The sequence below is a fragment of the Ranitomeya imitator genome, chromosome 1, assembly GCF_032444005.1.
Source record: "Ranitomeya imitator isolate aRanImi1 chromosome 1, aRanImi1.pri, whole genome shotgun sequence".
Taxonomy (NCBI): Eukaryota; Metazoa; Chordata; class Amphibia; order Anura; family Dendrobatidae; genus Ranitomeya; species Ranitomeya imitator.
Window position 1 is genome coordinate 304,633,337 of NC_091282.1, and position 22,801 is coordinate 304,656,137.

Consider the following 22,801-nt stretch of genomic DNA (forward strand, 5'->3'; position numbering starts at 1 on the left):
CATAAGTACTTGTGGGGGTTGCCTGGTTGCTAGGGAATCCTCACATGTAATCAAGCTAGCTAACAGATGTAAATCATTCAGCTGAGGAAAACAATCTCCGAGCACTAAAAAATACTCGGAGGACACCCGAGCCTGCTCGGGAAATCTCGAGTAACGAGTATATTCGCTCATCACTAATTAGCTGCTATCCATTATTGTATAAAGCAAAGTTGGCCAGCAAAGTAGTATAAGGCTGGGATCACACTTGCAAGAAACTTGTACGAGTCTCGCATATCAATACCCGACACTGCCCCCAGCATTCGGGACTGGAGTGCGCGGCTGTGTGTATTTCTATGCAACTGAACACTCTGTTCCCAAATGCCGGCGGCAGTGCTGGGTATTGAGATGCAAAACTTGTACGAGTTTCTCGCAAGTGTGATCCCGGCCTAAGAAGAAGCCTGGAAATGCCGCACCTGGCTCATCTCTGGGCCTCTGAAGAGTGCTTCATTTCAGTTTTTGTCCGTTTGAGCCCCATATGAAGGGTGCTAAATGGGAGTTGATCATGGTAAAGACCTTTTGTGCGACTTAGGAGGCTGAGTGCTCCAGAACATATAGGAATTTAAGAGACTTTCAATTTAATGACATTAATTCTCCTGGCGTTGCGTGTGATTTCTTGCAAATGTGTATACCTAGATATTTAAAGTGGGATACTATTCATAGCCAGCAGAATTCATCCCTTACTTTCCATCCGACAGTGTTTAGAGGTAACAACATGGATTTCTGCCAGTTTATTTCTGGACCAGAGAAACGTCCAAATTAAATCAGAACCATTACCAAAGGCTGTGTAGCTCTTGGACTGGCCATAATAGGATTAAATCATCTGCATATAACCTCAAGCGGTCCGTACAGGAACCCACTTTAATCCCTTGGAACCATGCAGTCTGGCAGACCATGACAGCAAGTGGTTCCATGGCAATGACAAAACAATATTGTATCCCTGTATGTTCCCTCTCCCCAAAAGAAACAAGTACATAAAACCATCAGGACCTTGGCTTTCGTAGATCGATACAAGACTGCAATCCATCTTCTGGAGCATGGTTCAAAGGCAAAATTGTCAAAGGGTCTTCTCAATAGAATAAAATGCCTTTGCACCATCCAGAGATGCCAAGGCCTAATCTTCCTGCCCTTTCCAACCCAACTGTCATTTCATGATCTTCATCTCCTTCTTCAGTGATGCCTTGTACATACTTCCACATGAGTAATGGCCTTCCCTATCCCTACAGGGAACATCTCATGCTTCTTTTACCTATTCCACCTTTCATCTGTTCTCCATTACTAGAGGTAATGTGTATCACATAGTGGCACACTTTGCATTGTTGGCAACAGATGATTTGTGTCTCAGTAACAAAACTGCATTTTGAGTGAAGACAGGGAGTACCCACATCACTACTTAACACCATGTAATATACTGGCAAACAGGCTGCTGTAAATAAAATGCCCAGTAGAGAGGAAAGGAACTATGGGATTTGTATTTATTACCACTGGTAATTCCATCTGTAGCCAGCATCAAAACAATAATGCACAGAGCTGATAACGGAAATTAAGTATTTCTGAGCTATGGTGGCATCATTGGGTGAAAAAAAGAAAAAAGTTTTTGGTACCATGTTAGCTAATTGAAAAAAGATAGTTCTCAGTGAGAGAAACTGAGTGGACACATATAGGGACGTTTCTCAATTTTTTTTTTCTAAACATGGAAATGTTGTTATATGATTCAGAAAAACTGTAGACAAATACATAATGTACCACCAGACATTTACTGACAAAAGGTGAGGGGGTCACGTACTCAGACCCTCACCATTTCAGACTTTTATGGCATACTTCATCAATTATGTAGTCAATGCAAGGACAACATGATAATATTTCTACCAACCTTCAGCTGATTCTGGGTAGACTGCTGAGATCTGAAATGCTTCATTCCTGACATGAAATGCAAAATTCTCGTGACTCCTTCTCTCAGGAGGTCAGTGCGATATACTTCAACTGCCATGGCAAGTCGCTGTTTCTTTCTCCGACTCTCGTGAAGATATGCCAGCCAATAGTCAAACACCTAAAACATAATGCTATTAGTAAATTATAAGTATGGTTCATTTATTTCTGTTTGAATAAAAAAATACCTTCCCCTGTAGGTTGAAAGACCAGTGCCATAGAGCTTGTACTGTCTGCTTATCCTGCCGCCTTTTCTCCAACAGCTATAATAGAAATGTAAAGTATCAGGCATGTTTCCAAGTACAGCACACTAATGCTGACAAGAGCATGAAAAGCAACCCATGTGTTACAAGAAAATGTAAGATCGGTAAATTAATGTACTTTACCATCTGGTGCCATTTTCTCCAGTGATACAAGCATAGCCTGTGACGAGAAAAGATCATCTGCTGCCGCTGAAGAAGCTGTGTGGGCAAAATAATGTAATCTATGAAAATATTTATTATTGCAAGCTTTAGAACATCAATGCTTCCATGTCGATAATATAGAAAATTTAAAATTGCACATTGTAAACAATTACAAAAGTACAGATGTCCAGAAAACAATAATGTTATGATCTTATTAGTAGTCCTTAATGAAAAGTAGTATTTTATAATAAATTTTCCCAATAAGAGATGGGTCACTTTTCACAGCCAATTACAGAAAAATTTTGATTAATTATAGTGTATGTTTATTTATTTAACCCCTTAACGTCCAATGACGGACATAGTCCATCATTGTACGCCTCCCCGTTTGGTGCGGGCTCTGGAGATGACCAGATCTGATCAGCTGACGTGCTCCTAACAGCCACGGGTAGAGTCGCGATCTACCCGCGGCTGTTAGCATATTAAATGCCACTGTCAAACTTTGACAGCGGCATTTAACATGCACACGCAGGAAGCACGTCATTACCTCCTCCCATCAATGCCCATGTCACATAACTGAGGGTCACTGATGGGTCGGCATGACAACCAGAGGTCTCCTGGAGACCTCTATGCTTGTCACTGCCGGATTGCTACGAGCGTTGCCTGGTGGTCAGCGCTCATAGCAAGTCAGGTATTATGCTACATGCAGACGATCTGATCATCGCCTGTATGAGCAGAGCCGACTGAGTTATGGCAGCTTCTACTCTCCCATATAGACTACTGAAACATGCCAAACGTAAAAAAAAATAAATGTTTTTAAAATATCAAACTGTTTAAAAGTTCAAATCACCCCCATTTCGACCCATTCAAAATAAAACAAACAATTTAAAACAAAAATCAAACCTACACATATTTGATGTCGCCGAGTTCAGAATCGCCTGATCTACCAATAATAGAAAGGATTAACCTGATCGTTAAACGGCGTAGCGAGAAAAAACGCCAAATTTTTTTTTCTTTTTTTGGGACGTCGCAACATTGCATCAAAATGCAATACGGGCGATCAAAAGATCGTATCAGCACCAAAATGGTGTCATTAAAAACATCAGCTCGGTACGCAAAAAATAAGCCCTCATCCAACCCGAGATCCTGAAAAATGGAGACGCTACAAGTATCGGAAAATATCGCTTTTTTTTTTTCTTTTTTTTTTACAAACTTTGGAAAAAATTTTCACCACTTAGATAAAAAAAGAATGTCTGGTGTCTATGAACTCGTAATAACCTGGAGAATCATAATGGAAGGTCAGCTTTAGCATTTAGTGAACCTAGCAAAAAAAGCCAAACAAAAACAAGTGTGGGATTGCACTTTTTTTGCAATTTCACGTCCTTGGAATTTTTTTTTCCCCGTTTTCGAGTACTTGACATGTGAAAACCAATGGTGTTGTTCAAAAGTACACCTCATCCCACAAAAAACAAGCCCTCACATGGCCATTTTGACCAAAAAATTAAACAGTTATAGCCATGGGAAGAAGGGGAGCAAAAAATGGAAACGCAAAAATGGAAATACCCCAGGTCCTTAAGGGGTTAAAAAAAGCAGCCAAAAACAAAATGATAATATGAGAATGTACACCATTTCAGTGCTTTCTGTGTGGTCTTGTGAAAGTCCACATAATATTGCAGTTTTGTGCTGGAAATAAGTAATGTCCCAGGTTATCAGATGTTGGATTAATGAAATTCTGAAATTTTATCCTAGGTTTCCACTTATTTTCACAGGTTAGCACAAAAATGCTACAGTCAAGAGTGTCTTATTTACAATTATGACAACTTTCTTCCTTGTCCTATGCGATTCTGAGAGATGACTGCACCGCCTTATATCTCCTCTCTCATCTCCGTCTATCGCACTACACGTGCCCTCCGTTCTACAAATGACCTAAGACTAACATCCCCCGTAATCCGAACCTCGCACCTCCTTTTCCAAGACTTTTCTCGTGCTGCGCCAGCTCTCTGGAATGCATTTCCCCAGACGATCAGACTGATACCTAGCCCCGACCTATTCAAGCGCGCTTTAAAAACCCATCTCTTCAAACAAGCCTACCACATCAACTACTCAGTAAACTAACTTTGCCCTGTTCCCTCCTTCCAAATATTATCTGCATGTGAATCTGCACTCTACTATTCATCTGTCTCCACACCCTCCATGCACATGATAACTGCACTTGATACTTGACTATTGCACTTAAACACACGGGCTGATGACTGGATCATGCAGCTTTGTATGAAAATCCCTATCTATTATAATTGCCTGACCTGAAATAACAAGCACTTTTCACCTATTGTAGATTGTAAGCTTGCGAGCAGGGACCTCACTCCTAATGTCACTGTTTAAATTGTCTCAACTTATACTGAATTTATTGTCTGTACATGTCCCCGCTTAATTGTAAAGTGCTGCGGAATATGTTGGCGCTATATAAATAAAAATTATTATTATTATTATGACTGTAACATAATGCATTATACAACTCACCTTTTTTCTTAGACATAAAGCATAGTACACTTTCCAGTTTTTGACACAAATCGTCAATAATCTCCTTTTGTGATGCTTTGCGGCCATCTCCATCTTCACCCCTTCTCTCTTTGAAATCTGACTGAGTTCTCTCCAGTACAAAAACATGCGGCAAAGTTTTCCTGAAGTATAGGGGCAGTAGATTAACTGAAAGCCAATAGACTAGAGCTTTATAAGTAGAGATGAGCAAATTTGCTTGGGTTCCCTCTTATTCGGCAAGTTACAGCTCATGCCGAATAAGCTGCAGAGGGAACCTGGATACATGGAGCGCGCAGCTGATCGGCGCCGCAGCTGCATGTGTCACGACTGTGTCACTGTTACAACACATGCCTGTTTTTTGCTGAATAAGAGGGAACCCGAGCAAATTCGCTCATCTCCATTTATTATTATTTATTTATATAGCACCACTGATTCCATGGTGCTGTACATGAGAAGGGGTTACATACAAATTACAGATATCACTTACAGTAAGCAAACTAATACTGTCAGATTGATACAGAGGGGCGAGGACCCTGCCCTTGCGGGCTTACATTCTACAGGATTATGGGGAAGGAGACAGTAGGTCGAGGGTTGCAGGAGCTCCAGTGTTGGGGAGGCAGTATCTCCGGTAGTGAGGAGGAGGCAGCGGGGTCAGTGCAGGCTGTAGGCTTTCCTGAAGAGGTGGGTTTTCAGGTTCCGTCTGAAGGATCCGAATGTGGTTGATAGTCGGATGTGTTGGGGCAAAGAATTCCAGAGGATGGGGGATATTTGGGAGAAGTCTTAGAGGCGGTTGGGTGAGGAGTGAATAATTGTGGAGGAGAGAAGGAGGTCTTGGGAGGACCGGAGATTACATGAGGGAAGATATCGGGAGATTAGTTCAGAGATATATGGAGGGGACAGAGATATATGTAGGTCAGTATTAGTAATTTGAACTGGATGCGCTGAGAGAATGGGAGCCAGTGAAGAGATTTGCAGAGGGGGGGGGGGGGAAGCAGAGGAGTAGCGAGGAGAGAAATGAATTAGTCGGGCAGCAGAATTAAGGACGGACTGGAGGGGTGCGAGAGTGTTAGAGGGTAGGCCATAAAGGAGTATGTTGCAGTAGTCGAGACGAGAGATGATTAGGGCATGCACAAGCATTTTGGTAGAGTGAGGGTTGAGGAAAGGACGGATTCTGGAAATATTTTTGAGCTGGAGGCGACACGAGGTGGCGAGAGCTGGGATGTGCGGTTTAAAGGACAGGGTAGAGTCAAGGGTTACTCCGAGGCAGTGGATTAAGAGTTAAGGATGGACTGGAGAGGTGCAAGGGTGTTAGCAGGGAGGCCACAGAAAAGGATGTTGCAGTAGTCGAGGCGGGAGATGATGAGGGCAAGCACAAGCATTTTAGTAGATTGACGGTTGAGGAAAGGACGGATTCTGGAGATATTTATAAGCTCGTTCTAATTCTTACCTTTCTGCAGACATACATTTGCCACATTTACTTCTTGGGAGGTTTGTTCTCGACCACATGCCTGAAGATATGCAGCCTCTCTCCATGACTGCAAAACCTGTAGAAGAATAAATTAGTCAATGGAATTGAACAAATGGATGGATATGGACCTTGGGCATGAGAATATACCTGTCTCAGGACCATATTTCTATAGTGATGTTTAGCAATGTCCGTCTGCATTCTTTCCCCAATTTGAGCAGTTGCTTGAGTCCTCCAAGTGCATAGTGCAGCTCTAAATATACAAACATATTCATGTGAAAGACGACTTTATTTTGTAATTCTCAAAAGGGGGTTGTCCAGGTTTAGGGTGCAAGTTTGTATGTGACAGTATACTTCTGAATCTTCACAGGGCACACAACGTATGCGGTCAGGATTCCCCACTGCCGGCCTCAAGACAGGGCTGTCATATAACCACAAGAATGTGATCTGCATACATGTCATTTGCTGACTAGACATGCTCAGCTCAATTCACCTGTGTCGAGCAAGGCCACTCATGACTATTTGGAATGTGGCTGCAAGCATGCAAATCACGAACTTGGAGTCACGTTATCGCCCGCTCTTGCAGCAGGCATCAGAGAATGATGACAGTGTGTGGTGCGCTACATGCACTGTGAGGATTGAGAAGTCAGCAGTGACATATAGGGACTGCAGACTTTCATTCCAAACCTGGAACACCCCTTCAATACAATTCTAACTTTATATTGGTTTAATTGTATACACAAATTTAACTCATGATACGCAGCTAGAAGGCCATAACTCTATTTTAGTTTCAAAACCAAAAATGCGGGCACTGAAAAAAGCCCAACAACCGGAGTATATTATATAAAATAATCTTTATTATAAGGTAAAATCTAAGCAACGCTAAAATTAAACAACAATCTTGCAAAGAAAAGCGGGTTTCAGTACTCAAAAGTCCAAAATTGGACATAATTAACCATAATTAAGACCATGTAGTTTATATTGAGACAATTAACCATTATAACTTTGCATGAATTGGAATATATATATATATTATACACACATATACACACACACACTAGATGGTGGCCCGATACTAACGCATCGGGTATTCTAGAATATGCATGTCCTCATAGTATATTGCCCAGCCACATACTATATTGGCCAGCCACGTACTATATTGGCCAGCCACGTACTATATTGGCCAGCCACGTACTATATTGGCCAGCCACGTAGGATATTGGCCAGCCACGTATTATATTGGCCAGCCACGTAGTATATTGGCCAGCCACGTAGTATATTGGCCAGCCACGTAGTATATTGCCCAGCCACGTAGAATATTGCCCAGCAACGTAGTATATTGCTCAGTCACGTAGTATATTGCCCAGCCACATAGTATATTGCCCAGCCACGTAGTATATTGCCCAGCCACGTAGAATATTGCCCAGTCACGTAGTATATTGCCCAGCCACGTAGTATATTGCCCAGCCACGTAGTATATTGCCCAGCCACGTAGTATATTGCCCAGCCACGTAATATACAGCAGAGCCACGTAGTATATTGCCCAGCCACGTAGTATATTGCCCAGTCACGTAGTATACAGCACAGACACGTAGTATATTGCCGAGCCAGGTAGTATATTGCCCAGTCACGTATGTAACAGGTTAAAAAATAAAAAAGAAACATACTCACCATCCGAAGAGCCCGTTGTAGTTCCGGCGCTTGTGAGCGGTGTCCGGTCCCAGGATTGGTAAGAGCTCAGGACCTTCCATGACGTCGCGGTCACATGGAAGGTCCTTCTCCCATAGCATCTTTGGAATCAGAACCTGCCGCTCGCAGTGAAGAGGAGAGGAGGCAACGGCGGAAGGTGAGAATAAGGTTTTTTTTTTTATTATTATTATTATTTTTAACATTAGATCGTTTTACTATTGATGCTGCACACGCAGCATCAATAGTAAAAAGTTGGGGACACACCAAGGGTTAATAGCGGCGGTAACGGAGTGCGTTACCCGCGGCATAACGCGGTCCGTTACCGCCGGCATTAACCCTGTGTTAGCATGACCGGAGGGGAGTATGCGGGCGACAGGCACTGACTGCGGGGAGTAAGGAGCGGCCATTTTCTTCCGGACTGTGCCCGTCGCTGATTGGTCGCGGCAGACATGACAGGCAGCTGCCGAGACCAATCAGCGAATGAATAACCGTGACAGAAGGACAGACGGAAGTGACCCGTAGACAATTATGTAGTAGATATATATATATATATATATATATATATAGAAAGTAAGAGTAAAATATACCTTTTATTTACATCTACTATATAATTGTCTAAGGGTCACTTCCGTCTTTCTGTCACGGATATTCATTGGTCGCGGCCTCTGTCTGTCATGGAATCCAAGTCGCTGATTAGTCGTGGCAAAACGCCCACGGACCATTGCCACGACCAATCAGCGACAAGCACAGTCCGGAAGAAAATGGCCACTCCTCACTCCCCGCAGTCAGTGCCCGCTCCGCACTCCCCTCCCGGTCACCGCTCACACAGGGTTAATGCCGGCGGTAACGGACCGCGTTATGCCGCGGGTAACGCACTCAGTTACCGCTGCTATTAACCCTGTCTGTCCCCAATTTTTTACTATTGATGCTGCCTATGCGGCATCAATAGTAAAAAAAATGTAATGTTAAAAATAATAATAAAAAAAAATAAACCTGCTATACTCACCCTCCGTAGTCCGACGAGCCGCTCGCGCCAGCCGCCATCTTCCGTTCCCGGCGATGCATTGCGAAATTACCCAGAAGACTTAGCGGTCTCGCGAGACCGCTAAGTCATCTGGGTAATTTCGCAATGCATCCTGGGAACGGAAGATGGCGGCAGCCGCGCGCATATCGACGGAGCTTCGGTGGATCCTAGGAGGTGTGTATACAACTATTTTTTATTTTAATTATTTTTTTTTAGCAGGGATATGGTGCCCACACTGCTGTATACTCCGTGGGCTGTGCTATATATTACGTGGCCACTGTATATACTGCGTGGGCTGTGTTATATACTACGTGGCTGGGCAATATACTAGGTGGCTCTGTGCTGTATACTACGTAGCTGGGCAATATACTACGTGACTGGGCAATATACTACGTGACAGGGCAATATACTACGTGACAGGGCAATATACTACGTGGACATGCATATTCTAGAACACCCGATGCGTTAGAATCGGGCCACCATCTAGTAGTAACATAGTTATTAAGGTTGAAGGAAGACTTTAAGTCCATCTAGTTTAACCCATAGCCTAACCTAACATGCCCTAACATGTGTGCCCCCTATTTGAGGAAGCCAGTCAGGGGAAATGGCGCTGTCGGGGTCGCTGTGGAACACTTCTTGTCAGGAACATACACTCATGTAAGTTTCATCTTTTTAGCAATAGCTTTAAGCACGGTTCACTTTTATAGCACGGTACACTTTAATTCAGCCCAATATGTTATTGGGGGGTTATTAGCACTTGCGTGTATAGCCCTTATTATTGTCATAGGAACTTAGGTTCCATGGTAAATTTTGCTCATTACATATACCACAGAGTGAACTAATATTGAGTAGGAGATATGGAAAATTAGAACATTATTTATGATACTGTGACCGCTATGCCAGATCATATATATTTTCACTATATTGAGCTTTGTCCTGCATGTATGTTGTTTCCAGCTATTTTTTATGAAGAGGATTTCCTGTTGAATATTATTGTCTTTTAATTATTCTTCATTAAAAATATATTTTTATTACATTTGTAAATTTTGCCTAAGGCTCTTTTTTCTGTAGAATTTTTGTATGGGGAGTTTGGTTCGATATTCTCATTTTATGTATCAACCTTTTGTGTGGCACCGTGTCAAAGGCTTTTGAAAAGTCCATATACACTACGTCCACTGGGTTCCCTTGGTCCAGTCCGTAACTTACCTCTTCATAGAAATTGATGAGATTAGTCTGACAGGAACGGTCCCTAGTAAACCCATGTTGGTATTGGGTCATGAGGTTATTCCTCTTCAGATACTCCAGTATAGCATCCCTTAGAATGCCCTCCAGGATTTTACCCACAGTAGAGGTTAAGCTTACTGGCCTATAATTACAGAGTTCAGTTTTGTCCCCTTTTTGAATATTGGCACCACATTTGCTATACGCCAGTCCAGTGGTACAGACCCTGTTACTATGGAGTCTTTAAAGATTAAAAATAATGGTCTATCAATGACTGTACTTAATTCCTGCAGTACTCGGGGGTGTATCCCACCCGGGCCCGGAGATTTGTCAATTTTAGTGATTTTTAGACGCCGACGTACTTCCTGCTGGGTTAAGCAGGTGACACTTAATGGGGAATTTTTGTTATCACTGATCATATTGTCTGCCATGGAATTTTCTTGTGCAAATATTGATGAAAAAAAGGCATTTAGCATATTGGCTTTTTCCTCATCCTCATCCACCATTTCACCCAGACTATTTTTTAAGGGGGCCAACACTATCATTTTTTAGTTTCTTACTATTTACGTAGTTAAAGAATATTTTGAGATTATTTTTACTCTCTCTGGCAATGAGTCTCTGTCTCAATCTTCGCTGCCTTGATTTGCTTTTTACAGAATTTATTTAATTTTCTGTATTTATTTAATGCCTCATCACTACCTACTTCCTTTAATTCTCTAAATGCTTTCTTTCTCTAGTCACCTTCCACGACAGCAGGATCGGAGGATGTCTCCCCGCCCTAATAGGGGACAGGAAATCAAAAGAGGTTAAATACCCTCCCCTTCCTGCAACCACCAGTGTTTTTCCTGTCCCCTATGGGGCATGAAGAGGTTCTCAGATGGTGCTGCAGTGGCCGGTGATCGGAGCACTAGTACCTTTATAGACGGGCAGTTGAGGTCGGAGGTTTCCGCTCTCCCCCTCTGTGACTGCTCCCATCTCCGCAGCTTCTGCGTGTCTTGGGACCCTCCATCCCGCCCTTCCTGCGCCTCCCTCGTGGGGCAAAGCAGGGCGGTGAAGCTCTCCAGGGTCCTCTTGTAGCTCCCCGGCTCTCCTCCTCCCTGCCGCTGTAAGCCGCGCACCGGAAGTGACATTTCCGGACTTCCGGTCTAAGCCTCCAGGCTCTGGAGGCCTTGTGCGCGCCGGCCGGCGTCCCACCCTATGGCCGGGGCTGAATCAGCTGACGACCTCGATATGTGCATATATTCCTGGTCGGGGGAAGCCTCCAGGTAAGGCCTATGTCTGTATCCCTGCTGACGGTGACTGACTGACGGACCCTATGGACGGCGACAAACCCCTGCACTCTGCTTCTGCAGAGCCCAGCGTACACCCTCCTACTGTAAGTAGAGGATGAGGTACCTTGCTGTCCAGCGATAACGTTATTTAAAAGACTTAGTCAGCCTCTCTCTCTCTCTTTTCTAGGGAGACAAGGCCTCTGCCCCCAAAAAATCCAGCCGCAAGTGTGGTACATGTGCGACCAAGATTCCTTCGGCTTATAAGAAAAAGCTTTGCCAACCATGCACAGATGAAGTGCTACGTAGTGAACAGCCCTCCCTCCTGGACAGTATCGGAACCCTCATCAAACAAGAGGTTCAGTCCTCTATGGCGGCCCTGTCCCAGGCTCCGACTCCACAGCCTCCTCCTCCTAAGAAAAGGAAGATGGCTCCTATTATATCTGACTCTGACTCGGGCGATATTCATACCTCGGGTTCAGAGGAGGTTTGGGAGAATGAGGGTTCTACTTCCAACCCCAAAACAGACAATAAAAAATATCTCTTCTCTTCCGAAGATATGGAAGAGCTGATCTCCATGGTGAGGGGCACTATGGGGGTGGAAGAGGAGGTAACAAGTCATTCCATTCAGGATGACATGTTTGCAGGGTTAAAACCTAGGACCCCGAAAGGTTTTCCCATCCACGAGAATATTGAGAACCTTATCCTTCAGGAGTGGGGCCTACCTGAGAAAGCTTTGAGTGTCCCTTCAGAACTTAAGAATTGTTTCCCTCTTGAGGGGAACTGTTCTTTATGGGAGATGCCTAAAGTAGACGTACAAGTGTCCAGGGTGACCAAAAAGACGGCTCTACCCTTCGAGGATTCCTCACAGCTCAAAGATCCTATGGATCGCAAAACTGAGAGCTTACTGAGGAAATTCTGGGACACATCTACTAATTTACTGAAGACAAACGTGGCCTCCACATGTGTTGCCAGATCTCTATTTCTTTGGTTACGTACCTTAGAAAATCACCTTTCTCAGGGGACACCTAGGGAGGAAATTTTAGATTCCCTTCCACTACTCCAGAAGGCTACAGGGTTCCTGGCGGATGCTTCAGCTGAATCTGTACGGGTAGCTGCTAGGTCCGCAGTTCTCTCCAACTCCGCTAGGAGGGCTCTATGGCTTAAGTCCTGGGGAGGTGATTTAACTTCTAAATCCAGATTATGTGGTCTTCCCTTCCAGGGACATTATGTGTTCGGGCCAGCCCTCGATGACATACTAGACAAAGCTACGGATAAAAAGAAAAGCTCTCCCAGAGCAAAAAAGCTCAAGGAAACGCTTTTTTCGTCCCAACCCCCGGGAACAGGTTCCCCAGAGGGATTACAGAGGTAAAGGCAAGACAGGTCGGTGGAGTTACCCCAAAGGGGGTAAGGCTAGGAACATCCTTGTTCCTCAGCCCCAGCAGACCACTGACAAACAATGACTGCCCTCCGGTCGGAGGTCGACTCTCAGGTTTCTTTCCCCAATGGCAGACCATCACCACAAATCAGTGGGTCCTGCGTACCATTCAGGAGGGATTAAGGTTAGAATTCGAGAGTCCTCCTCCTCACAGTCTAAAAATTACATCCCTACAATCTCCATACCTTCGAGGATGCCTCAATGCAGACATTCTCGATCTGCTTCGGACAGGGGCGATCTCCCTCAGGAAGTAGGAGAAGCCCACTACTCTCCCCTATTTTTGGTGAACAAACCCTCTGGAAAACATCGGGTTATCATAAACCTGAAACCCCTGAATCAAGTAATCAAATACCACAGATTCAAGATGGAGTCAATCAAATCGGCAATCCCGTTGATTGGCCAGGACTGGGTAATGGCTACGTTGGATCTGAGGGATGCTTACTATCATGTGCCGATTCATCCCGACCACAGAAAATTCCTCAGATTCGCGGTGACCCAGAACCATCAAACCAGCCATTATCAATTCAACGTCCTCCCATTCGGGGTCTCGTCAGCTCCACAGGTTTTTACCAAGATCATGTCAGAGGCAGTGATCTTCATCTGGCATCAAGGGATTTGTATCATCCCATACCTGGACGATTTTCTTATTACCGCTCCAGCTGTCCCTCGGTTAAATCAGGATGTAACGAGAGTCCTGGATATCCTGAAGTCACTGGGTTGGATTCCGAACCTGGAGAAGTCGGACCTCCATCCATCACCAAGGAAAAAATTTCTAGGAGTTCTTCTGGACTCAAGGGAAAGAATGTCCTTCTTGCCCAGGGACCGTCAGGACGATCTAGTACACAGGATCTCCAGGTTCAGGAGCCAGAATTTCCCGACCCTAAGGGACTCAATGTCAATCCTGGGTTCGTTGACGTCCTGCATCCAGGCAGTCTCCTGGGCCCAGGCTCACACAAGAATCCTTCAGACCCACATCCTGAGACATTCAAGAGGAGCCCAGAATGCCCTGAACAAGAGGATTTCCCTTCCCAATCACGTGAAATCCTCCCTTTCATGGGGGCTGAACTCCCAGAACCTTCAAAAAGGAGTCAGCTGGGATCAGAGACCTCTGAAGGTGCTCACACCAGATGCGAGCCAGAGAGGGTGGGGTGCCATAATCGAGGGATCCCACTTCCAGGAGTTGTGGCCCCCAGACGTCAGATCAAGATCCTCGAATCTGAGAGAACTGAAAGCGGTGGAGGAGGCGCTAAAAGCTGCTTCGACCCTCATCCGGGGTCACCATGTACGGATCATGTCCGACAATACAACTACGGTGGCCTACCTCCGTCACCAGGGAGGCACGAAAAGCACCAGCCTAAAATCTACCGCTACAAGAATTTTTTCCTGGGGAGAAAGACATTTCCTGTCCATCTCGGCAGTACACATAAAGGGGTCAGACAACGCCGAGGCGGACTTCCTAAGTCGGAAAGATTTCCATCCTAGAGAATGGTCCTTGAACCAAGAGGGGTTTCTTTCCCTAGTCCGGAGATGGGGAAATCCCTACGTGGATCTGTTTGCCAACAGCAGGAACACGAAGTCGAGCACGTTCTTCTCCCTCAACCTATGACGGGGCTCAGGGATTGGACGCCTTCTCCCATCCTTGGAAGTTTACCCTGGCATATGCCTTCCCACCAATTCCCATGTTGCTAAGAACTTTACAGAAGATCCGGACGGATCAAGTCACAACAATTCTGGTAGCACCAATGTGGCCAGGAAGGAGCTGGTACGGTGCACTAACAGACATAGCTCTGGAAGGCCCGATACCTCTACCTCAGATAGCAGACCTTCTTCATCAAGGACCACTGCTATACCTAGACATACACAGGCTAAAACTGGCAGCCTGGTTACTGAGGCCGAGATTCTGAGAGCTAGGGGTCTCTCAGATGACGTCATTAAAACCCTACAAAATAGTAGAAAGCCTGTAACTAATGCCATTTATGGCAAGGTCTGGAAAAAAATTTCTTCTTGGTGTGACCCAAACAAACCTGATCCATTCCATCCCAATATCGCTCAGATATTAGAATTTCGCCAAAAAGGTCTGGAGCTAGGTCTCTCACCTAACACCTTAAAAGTTCAGGTGTCGGCTCTCTCCAAGTTCCTTCTTTGATCAGGATTTAGCAGGCCACCGATGGGTTAAACGTTTTATGGTTTCCGCAGCAAGAATTCGTCCCAGGCTTCAGGTCCAAACCCCTCCTTGGGATCTGAACCTCGTACTAAATAGTCTAACCAGGGACCCCTTTGAGCCTTTACCAGCCATTAGTCTTAAAATCCTGACCCTCAAGACTGTCTTCCTAGTGGCAACTACCACCGCTAGGCGTGTAGGAGAGCTGCAGGTCTTGTCAGTACAAGAACCATACTTAACAATAACCATGGATAGCATAATCCTTAAACTGGACCCTGCCTTTATGCCGAAAGTGGTCTCAGACTTTCACAAAAATCAGGATATTGTCTTACCCTCAGTCTGTCCAGATTCCTCTATTCCGAAAGAAGAGACCTTTCACACCCTGGATGTCCGCAGGGTGGTCCTCTTCTACCTCCAACAAACCGAGGGTTGGAGGATAGACCAAAACCTTTTCGTCCAGTGGTCAGGACGAAATAAAGGCAAAAAAGCGGCTAAAAATACAATCGCTAACTGGATCAAGGAGGCCATCTGTCTTGCATACTCAACCCGGGGAATGGCTCCCCCGGCATCACTGAAAGCTCACTCCACCCGTTCAGTCTCAACATCCTGGGCAGAGAGGGGCAACGCATCATTGGAGCAGATATGCAGAGCTGGCACCTGGTCATCAGTCCATACATTCACCAGGCATTACAGACTAAATTTCAATAGGGACCTATCGTTTGGCAGACGTGTTCTGCAGGCTGTTGTCCCTCCCTAGAGAAATTAGCTGTTGGTATATCTCTGATCCTGCTGTCGTGGAAGGTGACTAGAGAAAATAGAATTAGTTCTTACCGATAATTCGGTTTCTAGGAACCTTCCACGACAGCACTAATTTCCCTCCCTATCTGATATTTTATTGGATGATTCCTGCACTTAAGTGGTAACTATACATGCTACTGTGTCCAGAAAAAACACTGGTGGTTGCAGGAAGGGGAGGGTATTTAACCTCTTTTGATTTCCTGTCCCCTATTAGGGCGGGGAGACATCCTCCGATCCTGCTGTCGTGGAAGGTTCCTAGAAACCGAATTATCGGTAAGAACTAATTCTATTTTTTGTCACTTATTGCGCCCCTTACAGCCATATTGGTTTCCTCCTATTTCTAGTATGTTTATTCCCATACGGTATATACTGTGCACAGGTCCTATCCAGGATGCTAATAAATGTCTCCCATTTTCTTTGTGTATTTTTATGTCTTAGGATATCGTCCCAGTTAATTGCACTAAGATCATCTCTCATCAGTTGGAAATTTGCCCTCCTGAAGTTTAGTGTCCCTGTAACCCCTCTACTACACATCTTATTAAAGGGTACATGAAAACTTATTATTTTGTGATCACTATTCCCCAAGTGACCCCCAACCCTTATATTTGATATGCGGTCTGGCTTGTTGGTTAATATTAGGTCTAGCAGTGCCCCCCTTCTTGTTGGGTCCTGAACCAATTGTGAAAAGTAATTGTTTCTCATAGTTGTAAAAAACCGATTACCTTTGCTGGAACTGCAGATTTCCGTTCCCCAATCTATTTCAGGGTAGTTGAAGTCCCCCATAATAATGACTTCTCCTTGAGTCGCAGCTTCATCTATTTGCTTTATGAAGATACTAGCCGTTTCCAGCCAGCTAACGCTCGGCACGCTCATTGCTATCTAATATAAACCTTGTCATATCTCTCTCTGTCCTTATCAATCTGCTCAAGTGTTCGTTGTTGATAACCAATCCTACGATCTTGTCGATATTGTTGTTGTCGATCAGCTACTGCATCGTGTGGTAATGTGTGTGGGTGGAGCCTTGTATGGTAATGTGTGTGGGTGGAGCCTTGTATGGTAATGTGTGGGGACGGAGCCTCGTGTGGTAATGTGTGGGGACAGAGCCTCGTGTGGTAATGTGTAGGGACAGAGCCTCGTGTGGGATTATGTGAAGGGTGGGATTATGTGTGGTTATGTGGTCGAGGGGCGGGATTATGTGTGGTGATATGGTGGGGCGCGGGATTATGTTTGGTGATGGGGTGGGGGGGCGGGATTATATTTGGTGATGGGGTGGGGGGGCAGGATTATGGGTGGTGATGTGGTGGGGCGCGGGATTGTGTGTGGTGATGGGGTGGGGGGGAGGGGTTATATGTGGTGATGGGGTGGAGGCAGGATTATGTGTGGTGATGAGGTGGGGGGGCGATGGGGTGGGGGGGCCGGTTTGTGTGTGGTCATGTGGTGGGGGGCAGGATTGTGTGTGGTGATGTGTTGGGGGGCGGGATTGTGTGTGGTGATGGGGTGGCGTAATTATGGGTGGTGATGGGGTGGGGGGGCGGGATTATGGGTGGTGATGGGGTGGGGGGGCGGGATTATGGGTGGTGATGGGGTGGGGGGCGAGATTGTGTGGTGATGGGGTGGGGGGCGGGATTATGTGTGGTGATGGGGTGGGGGGGCGGGATTATGGGTGGTGATGGGGTGGGGGGGCGGGATTATGGGTGGTGATGGGGTGGGGGGGCGGGATTATGGGTGGTGATGGGGTGGGGGGGCGGGATTATGTGTGGTGATGTGTTGGGGGGCGGGATTGTGTGTGGTGATGGGGCGGGATTGTGTGTGGTGATTGGGTGGGGGGGCGGGATTATGTGTGGTGATGGGGTGGGGGGGCGGGATTATGTGTGGTGATGGGGTGGGGGGCGGGATTGTGTGTGGTGATGGGGTGGGATTGTGTGTGGTGATGGGGTGGGATTGTGTGTGGTGATGGGGTGGGATTGTGTGTGGTGATGGGGTGGGATTGTGTGTGGTGATGGGGTGGGATTGTGTGTGGTGATGTGTTGGGGGGCGGGATTGTGTGTGGTGATGGGGTGGCGTAATTATGGGTGGTGATGGGGTGGGGGGGCGGGATTATGGGTGGTGATGGGGTGGGGGGCGGGATTATGGGTGGTGATGGGGTGGGGGGCGAGATTGTGTGTGGTGATGGGGTGGGGGGCGGGATTATGTGTGGTGATGGGGTGGGGGGGCGGGATTATGTGTGGTGATGGGGTGGGGGGGCGGGATTATGTGTGGTGATGGGGTGGGGGGGCGGGATTATGGGTGGTGATGGGGTGGGGGGGCGGGATTATGGGTGGTGATGGGGTGGGGGGGCGGGATTATGTGTGGTGATGTGTTGGGGGGCGGGATTGTGTGTGGTGATGGGGCGGGATTGTGTGTGGTGATTGGGTGGGGGGGCGGGATTATGTGTGGTGATTGGGTGGGGGGGCGGGATTATGTGTGGTGATGGGGTGGGGGGGCGGGATTATGTGTGGTGATGGGGTGGGGGGCGGGATTGTGTGTGGTGATGGGGTGGGATTGTGTGTGGTGATGGGGTGGGATTGTGTGTGGTGATGGGGTGGGATTGTGTGTGGTGATGGGGTGGGATTGTGTGTGGTGATGGGGTGGGATTGTGTGTGGTGATGGGGTGGGATTGTGTGTGGTGATGGGGTGGGGGGACGGTATTGTGTGTGGTGATGGGGTGGGGGGGCGGTATTGTGTGTGGTGATGGGGTGGGGGGGCGGGATTGTGTGTGGTGATGATATTGTGTGTGGTGATGGGGTGGGGGGGCGGTATTGTGTGTGGTGATGGGGTGGGATTGTGTGTGGTGATGGGGTGAGAGGGCGGGATTGTGTGTGGTGATGGGGTGGGGGGCGGGATTATGGGTGGTGATGGGGTGGGGGGCGGGATTATGGGTGGTGATGGGGTGGGAGGCGGGATTATGGGTGGTGATGGGGTGGGAGGCGGGATTATGGGTGGTGATGGGGTGGGGGGCGGGATTATGGGTGGTGATGGTGTGGGGGGCGGGATTATGGGTGGTGATGGTGTGAGGGGTCGGGATTATGGGTGGTGATGGGGTGGGGGGGCGGGATTATGGGTGGTGATGGGGTGGGGGGGCGGGATTATGGGTGATGGGGTTGCGGGGGCGGTATTATGGGTGGTGATGGGGTGGGGGGGTGGGATTATGGGTGGTGATGGGGTGGGGGGCGGGATTATGGGTGGTGATGTATTGGGGGCGAGATTGTGCGTGGTGATGGGTTTGGGGGCGAGATTGTATGTGGTGATGGGTTGGGGGGCGAGATTGTGCGTGGTGATGGGTTGGGGGGCGAGATTATGTGTGGTGATGTGTTGGGGGTGAGAATGTGTGTGGTGATGGGGTGGGGGGCGTGATTGTATGTGGTGATGGAGTGTGATTGTATGTGGTGATGGGGTGGGGGGGTGGGATTATGGGTGGTGATGTGTTGGGGGACAGGATTGTGTGTGGTGATGTGTTGGGGGGCGGGATTGTGTGTGGTGATGTGTTGGGGGGCGTGATTGTGTGTGGTGATGGGTTGGGGGTGAGAATGTGTGTGGTGATGGGTTGGGGGGCGAGATTGTGTGTGGTGATGTGTTGGGGGGCGGGATTGTGTGTGGTGATGTGTTGGGGTGCGGGATTGTGTGTGGTGATGTGTTGGGGGGCGTGATTGTGTGTGGTGATGGGTTGGGGGGCGTGATTGTGTGTGGTGATGGGTTGGGGGGCAAGATTGTGTGTGGTAATGTGGTGGGGGGGCGGGATTATGTGTGGTGATGGGTTGGGGGGCGAGATTGTTTTTGGTGATGTGTTGGGGGGTGGGATTGTGTGTGGTGATGTGGTGGAGGGCGGGATTGTGTGTGGTAATGAGGTGGGGGGTGGGATTGTGTGTGGTGATGTGGTGGGAGGCGGAGCTACTGTGCAGGGGGCGGGATTAGCGAGTAATCACGATGCCTCATATACTGTATATAGATTCTCTGTTGCTTCCATTACTTTTGGAGATTTATAACAAACCCCTATCAGTAATTTATTATTTTTTCCCCCTCCCCTTATCTCCACCCACAGGGACTCTACATTTTCATTAGATTCACCTATATTATCACGCAGGATGGGTTTTAAGGATGATTTTACATGTAGACACACACCTCCCCCTCGTTTATCCGTTCGGTCATTTCTGAACAGGCTATAACCCTGCAAGTTAACAGCCCAGTCATGGCTCTCATCCAACAACGTTTCAGATATCCCCACCATATCATAATTATGCTCCAACACCATTAATTCTAATTCGTCCAGTTTGTTGGCAAGGCTTCTGGCATTAGTATACATACATTTTATTTATCTCTCTGCACCTCTATTCTTTCTTTATCCATTAACCCCTTCATGACCCAGCCTATTTTGACCTGGCCGTTTTTTGCAATTCTGACCAGTGTCCCTTTATGAGGTAATAACTCGGGAACGCTTCAACGGATCCGAACGGTTCTGAGATTGTTTTTTCGTGACATATTGGGCTTCATGTTAATGGTAAATTTAGGTCAATAATTTTTGCATTTATTTGTGAAAAAATTTTGGCTAAAATTTTGAAAATTTCGCAATTTTCAAATTTTGAATTTGTATTCTGTTAAACCAGAGAGTTATGTGACACAAAATAGTTAATAAATAACATTTCCCACATGTCTACTTTACATCAGCACAATTTTGGAAAACACATTTTTTTTTTGCTAGGAAGTTATAAGGGTTAAAATTTGACCTGCGACTCATTTTTACAACGAAATTTACAAAACCATTTTTTTTAGGGACCACCTCACATTTGAAGTCAGTTTGAGAGGTCTATATGGCTGAAAATACCCAAAAGTGACACCATTCTAAAAACTGCACGCCTCAAGGTGCTCAAAACCACATTCAAGAAGTTTATTAACCCTTCAGGTGCTTCACAGCAGCAGAAGCAACATGGAAGGAAAAAATGAATATTTAACTTTTTAGTTACAAAAATGATCTTTTAGCAACAATTTTTTTTATTTTCCCAAGGGTAAAAAGAGAAACTGGACACCAAAAGTTATTGTACAATTTGTCCTGAATACGCTGATACCCCATATGTGGGGGAAAACTACTGTTTGGGCACACGACAGGGCTCGGAAGGGAAGGAGCGCCATTTGACTTTTTCAATGAAAAATTGGCTCCAATCTTTAGTGGACACCATGTCGCGTTTGGACAGCCCCTGTGTGTCTAAACATTGGAGCTCCCCCACAAGTGACCCCATTTTGGAAACTAGACCCCCAAAGGAACTTATCTAGATGCATAGTGAGCACTTTGAACCCCCAGGTGTTTCACAAATTGATCCTTAACAATGAAAAAGTACTTTTTTTCACAAAAAATTTATTTTGGCCTCAATTTGTTCATTTCCACATGGGCAACAGGATAAGATGGATCCTAAAATTTATTGGTCAATTTCTCCTGAGTACAGTGATACCTCACATGTGGGGGTAAACCACTGTTTGGGCACACGGCCGGGCTTGGAAGCGAAGGAGCGCCATTTGACTTTTTGAATGAAAAATTAGCTCCAATCGTTAGCTGACACCATGTCGCGTTTGGAGAGCCCCTGTGTGCCTAAACATTTTAGCTCCCCCACATGTGACCCCATTTTGGAAACTAGACCTCCCATGGAACTAACCTAGATGTGCGGTGACCACTTTAAACCCCCAAGTGCTTCACAGAAGTTTACAACGCAGAGCCGTGAAAATAAAAAAATAATTTTTCTTTCCTCAAAATGATGTTTTAGCAAGCAATTTTTTTATTTTCCCAAGGGTAAGAGAAGAAATTGGACCCCAAAAGTTGTTGTACAATTTGTCCTGAGTACGCTGATACCCCATATGTGGAGGTAAACCACTGTTTGGGCGCATGGGAGAGCTCGGAAGGGAAGGAGCGCCGTTTGACTTTTCAATGCAAAATTGACAGGAATTGAGATGGGACGCCATGTTGCGTTTGGAGAGCCCCTGATGTGCCTAAACAGTAGAAACCCCCCACAAGTGACCCCATTTTGGAAACTAGACCCCCAAGGAACTTATCTAGATATGTGGTGAGCACTTTGAACCCCCAAGTGCTTCACAGAAGTTTACTACGCAGAGCCGTGAGAATAAAAAAATAATTTTTCTTTCCTCAAAAATGATGTTTTAGCAAGCAGTTTTTTGTTTTCACAAGGGTAGCAGGAGAAATTGGACCCCAATAGTTGTTGCCCAGTTTGTCCCGAGTATACTGGTACCCCATATGTGGGGGTAAACCACTGTTTGGGCGCACGTCGGTGCTCGGAAGGGAGGGAGCACCATTTGACTTTTTGAATGCAAGATTGACTGGAATCAATGGTGGCACCATGTTGCGTTTGGAAACCCCTGATGTGCCGTAACAGTGCAAACCCCTCAATTCTAACTCCAACACTAACCCCAACACACCCCTAACCCTAATCTCAACTCTAGCCATAACCCTAATCACAACCCTAACCCCAACACACCCCTAACCACAGCCCTAGCCCCAACACACCCCTAACCCTAATCCCAACCCTAAACACAATCCTAACCCTAATCCAAACCCTAACCCCAACACACCCCTAACCACAACCCTAACCCCAACACACCCCTAACCATAACCCTAACCACAAGCCTAATCTTAACCCTATTTCCAACCCTAGCCCTAATTCCAACCCTAACTCTAAGGCTATGTGCCCACTTTGCGGATTCGTGTGAGATTTTTCCGCACCATTTTTGAAAAATCTGCGGGTAAAAGGCACTGCGTTTTACCTGCGGATTTACCATGGATTTCCAGTGTTTTT

The 22,801-nt window shown here is 46.3% G+C and overlaps 1 protein-coding gene across 3 annotated transcripts in view; it reads right to left on the reverse strand.

Annotated features, from left to right (window-relative positions):
- The window catches only part of SFI1 (SFI1 centrin binding protein), a 203,715-nt gene that overhangs the window by 57,168 nt on the left and 123,746 nt on the right, over window positions 1-22,801 (reverse strand). For all 3 annotated transcript variants that reach the window (XM_069757728.1, XM_069757746.1, XM_069757737.1), the window contains 6 exons: window positions 6,520-6,622; window positions 6,352-6,448; window positions 4,887-5,047; window positions 2,352-2,426; window positions 2,154-2,228; window positions 1,910-2,086 (listed from right to left, as the gene is read on the reverse strand). In XM_069757728.1, coding sequence (XP_069613829.1) covers window positions 1,910-2,086; window positions 2,154-2,228; window positions 2,352-2,426; window positions 4,887-5,047; window positions 6,352-6,448; window positions 6,520-6,622 — 688 coding nt within the window. The remainder of the gene's footprint in view (window positions 1-1,909; window positions 2,087-2,153; window positions 2,229-2,351; window positions 2,427-4,886; window positions 5,048-6,351; window positions 6,449-6,519; window positions 6,623-22,801) is intronic.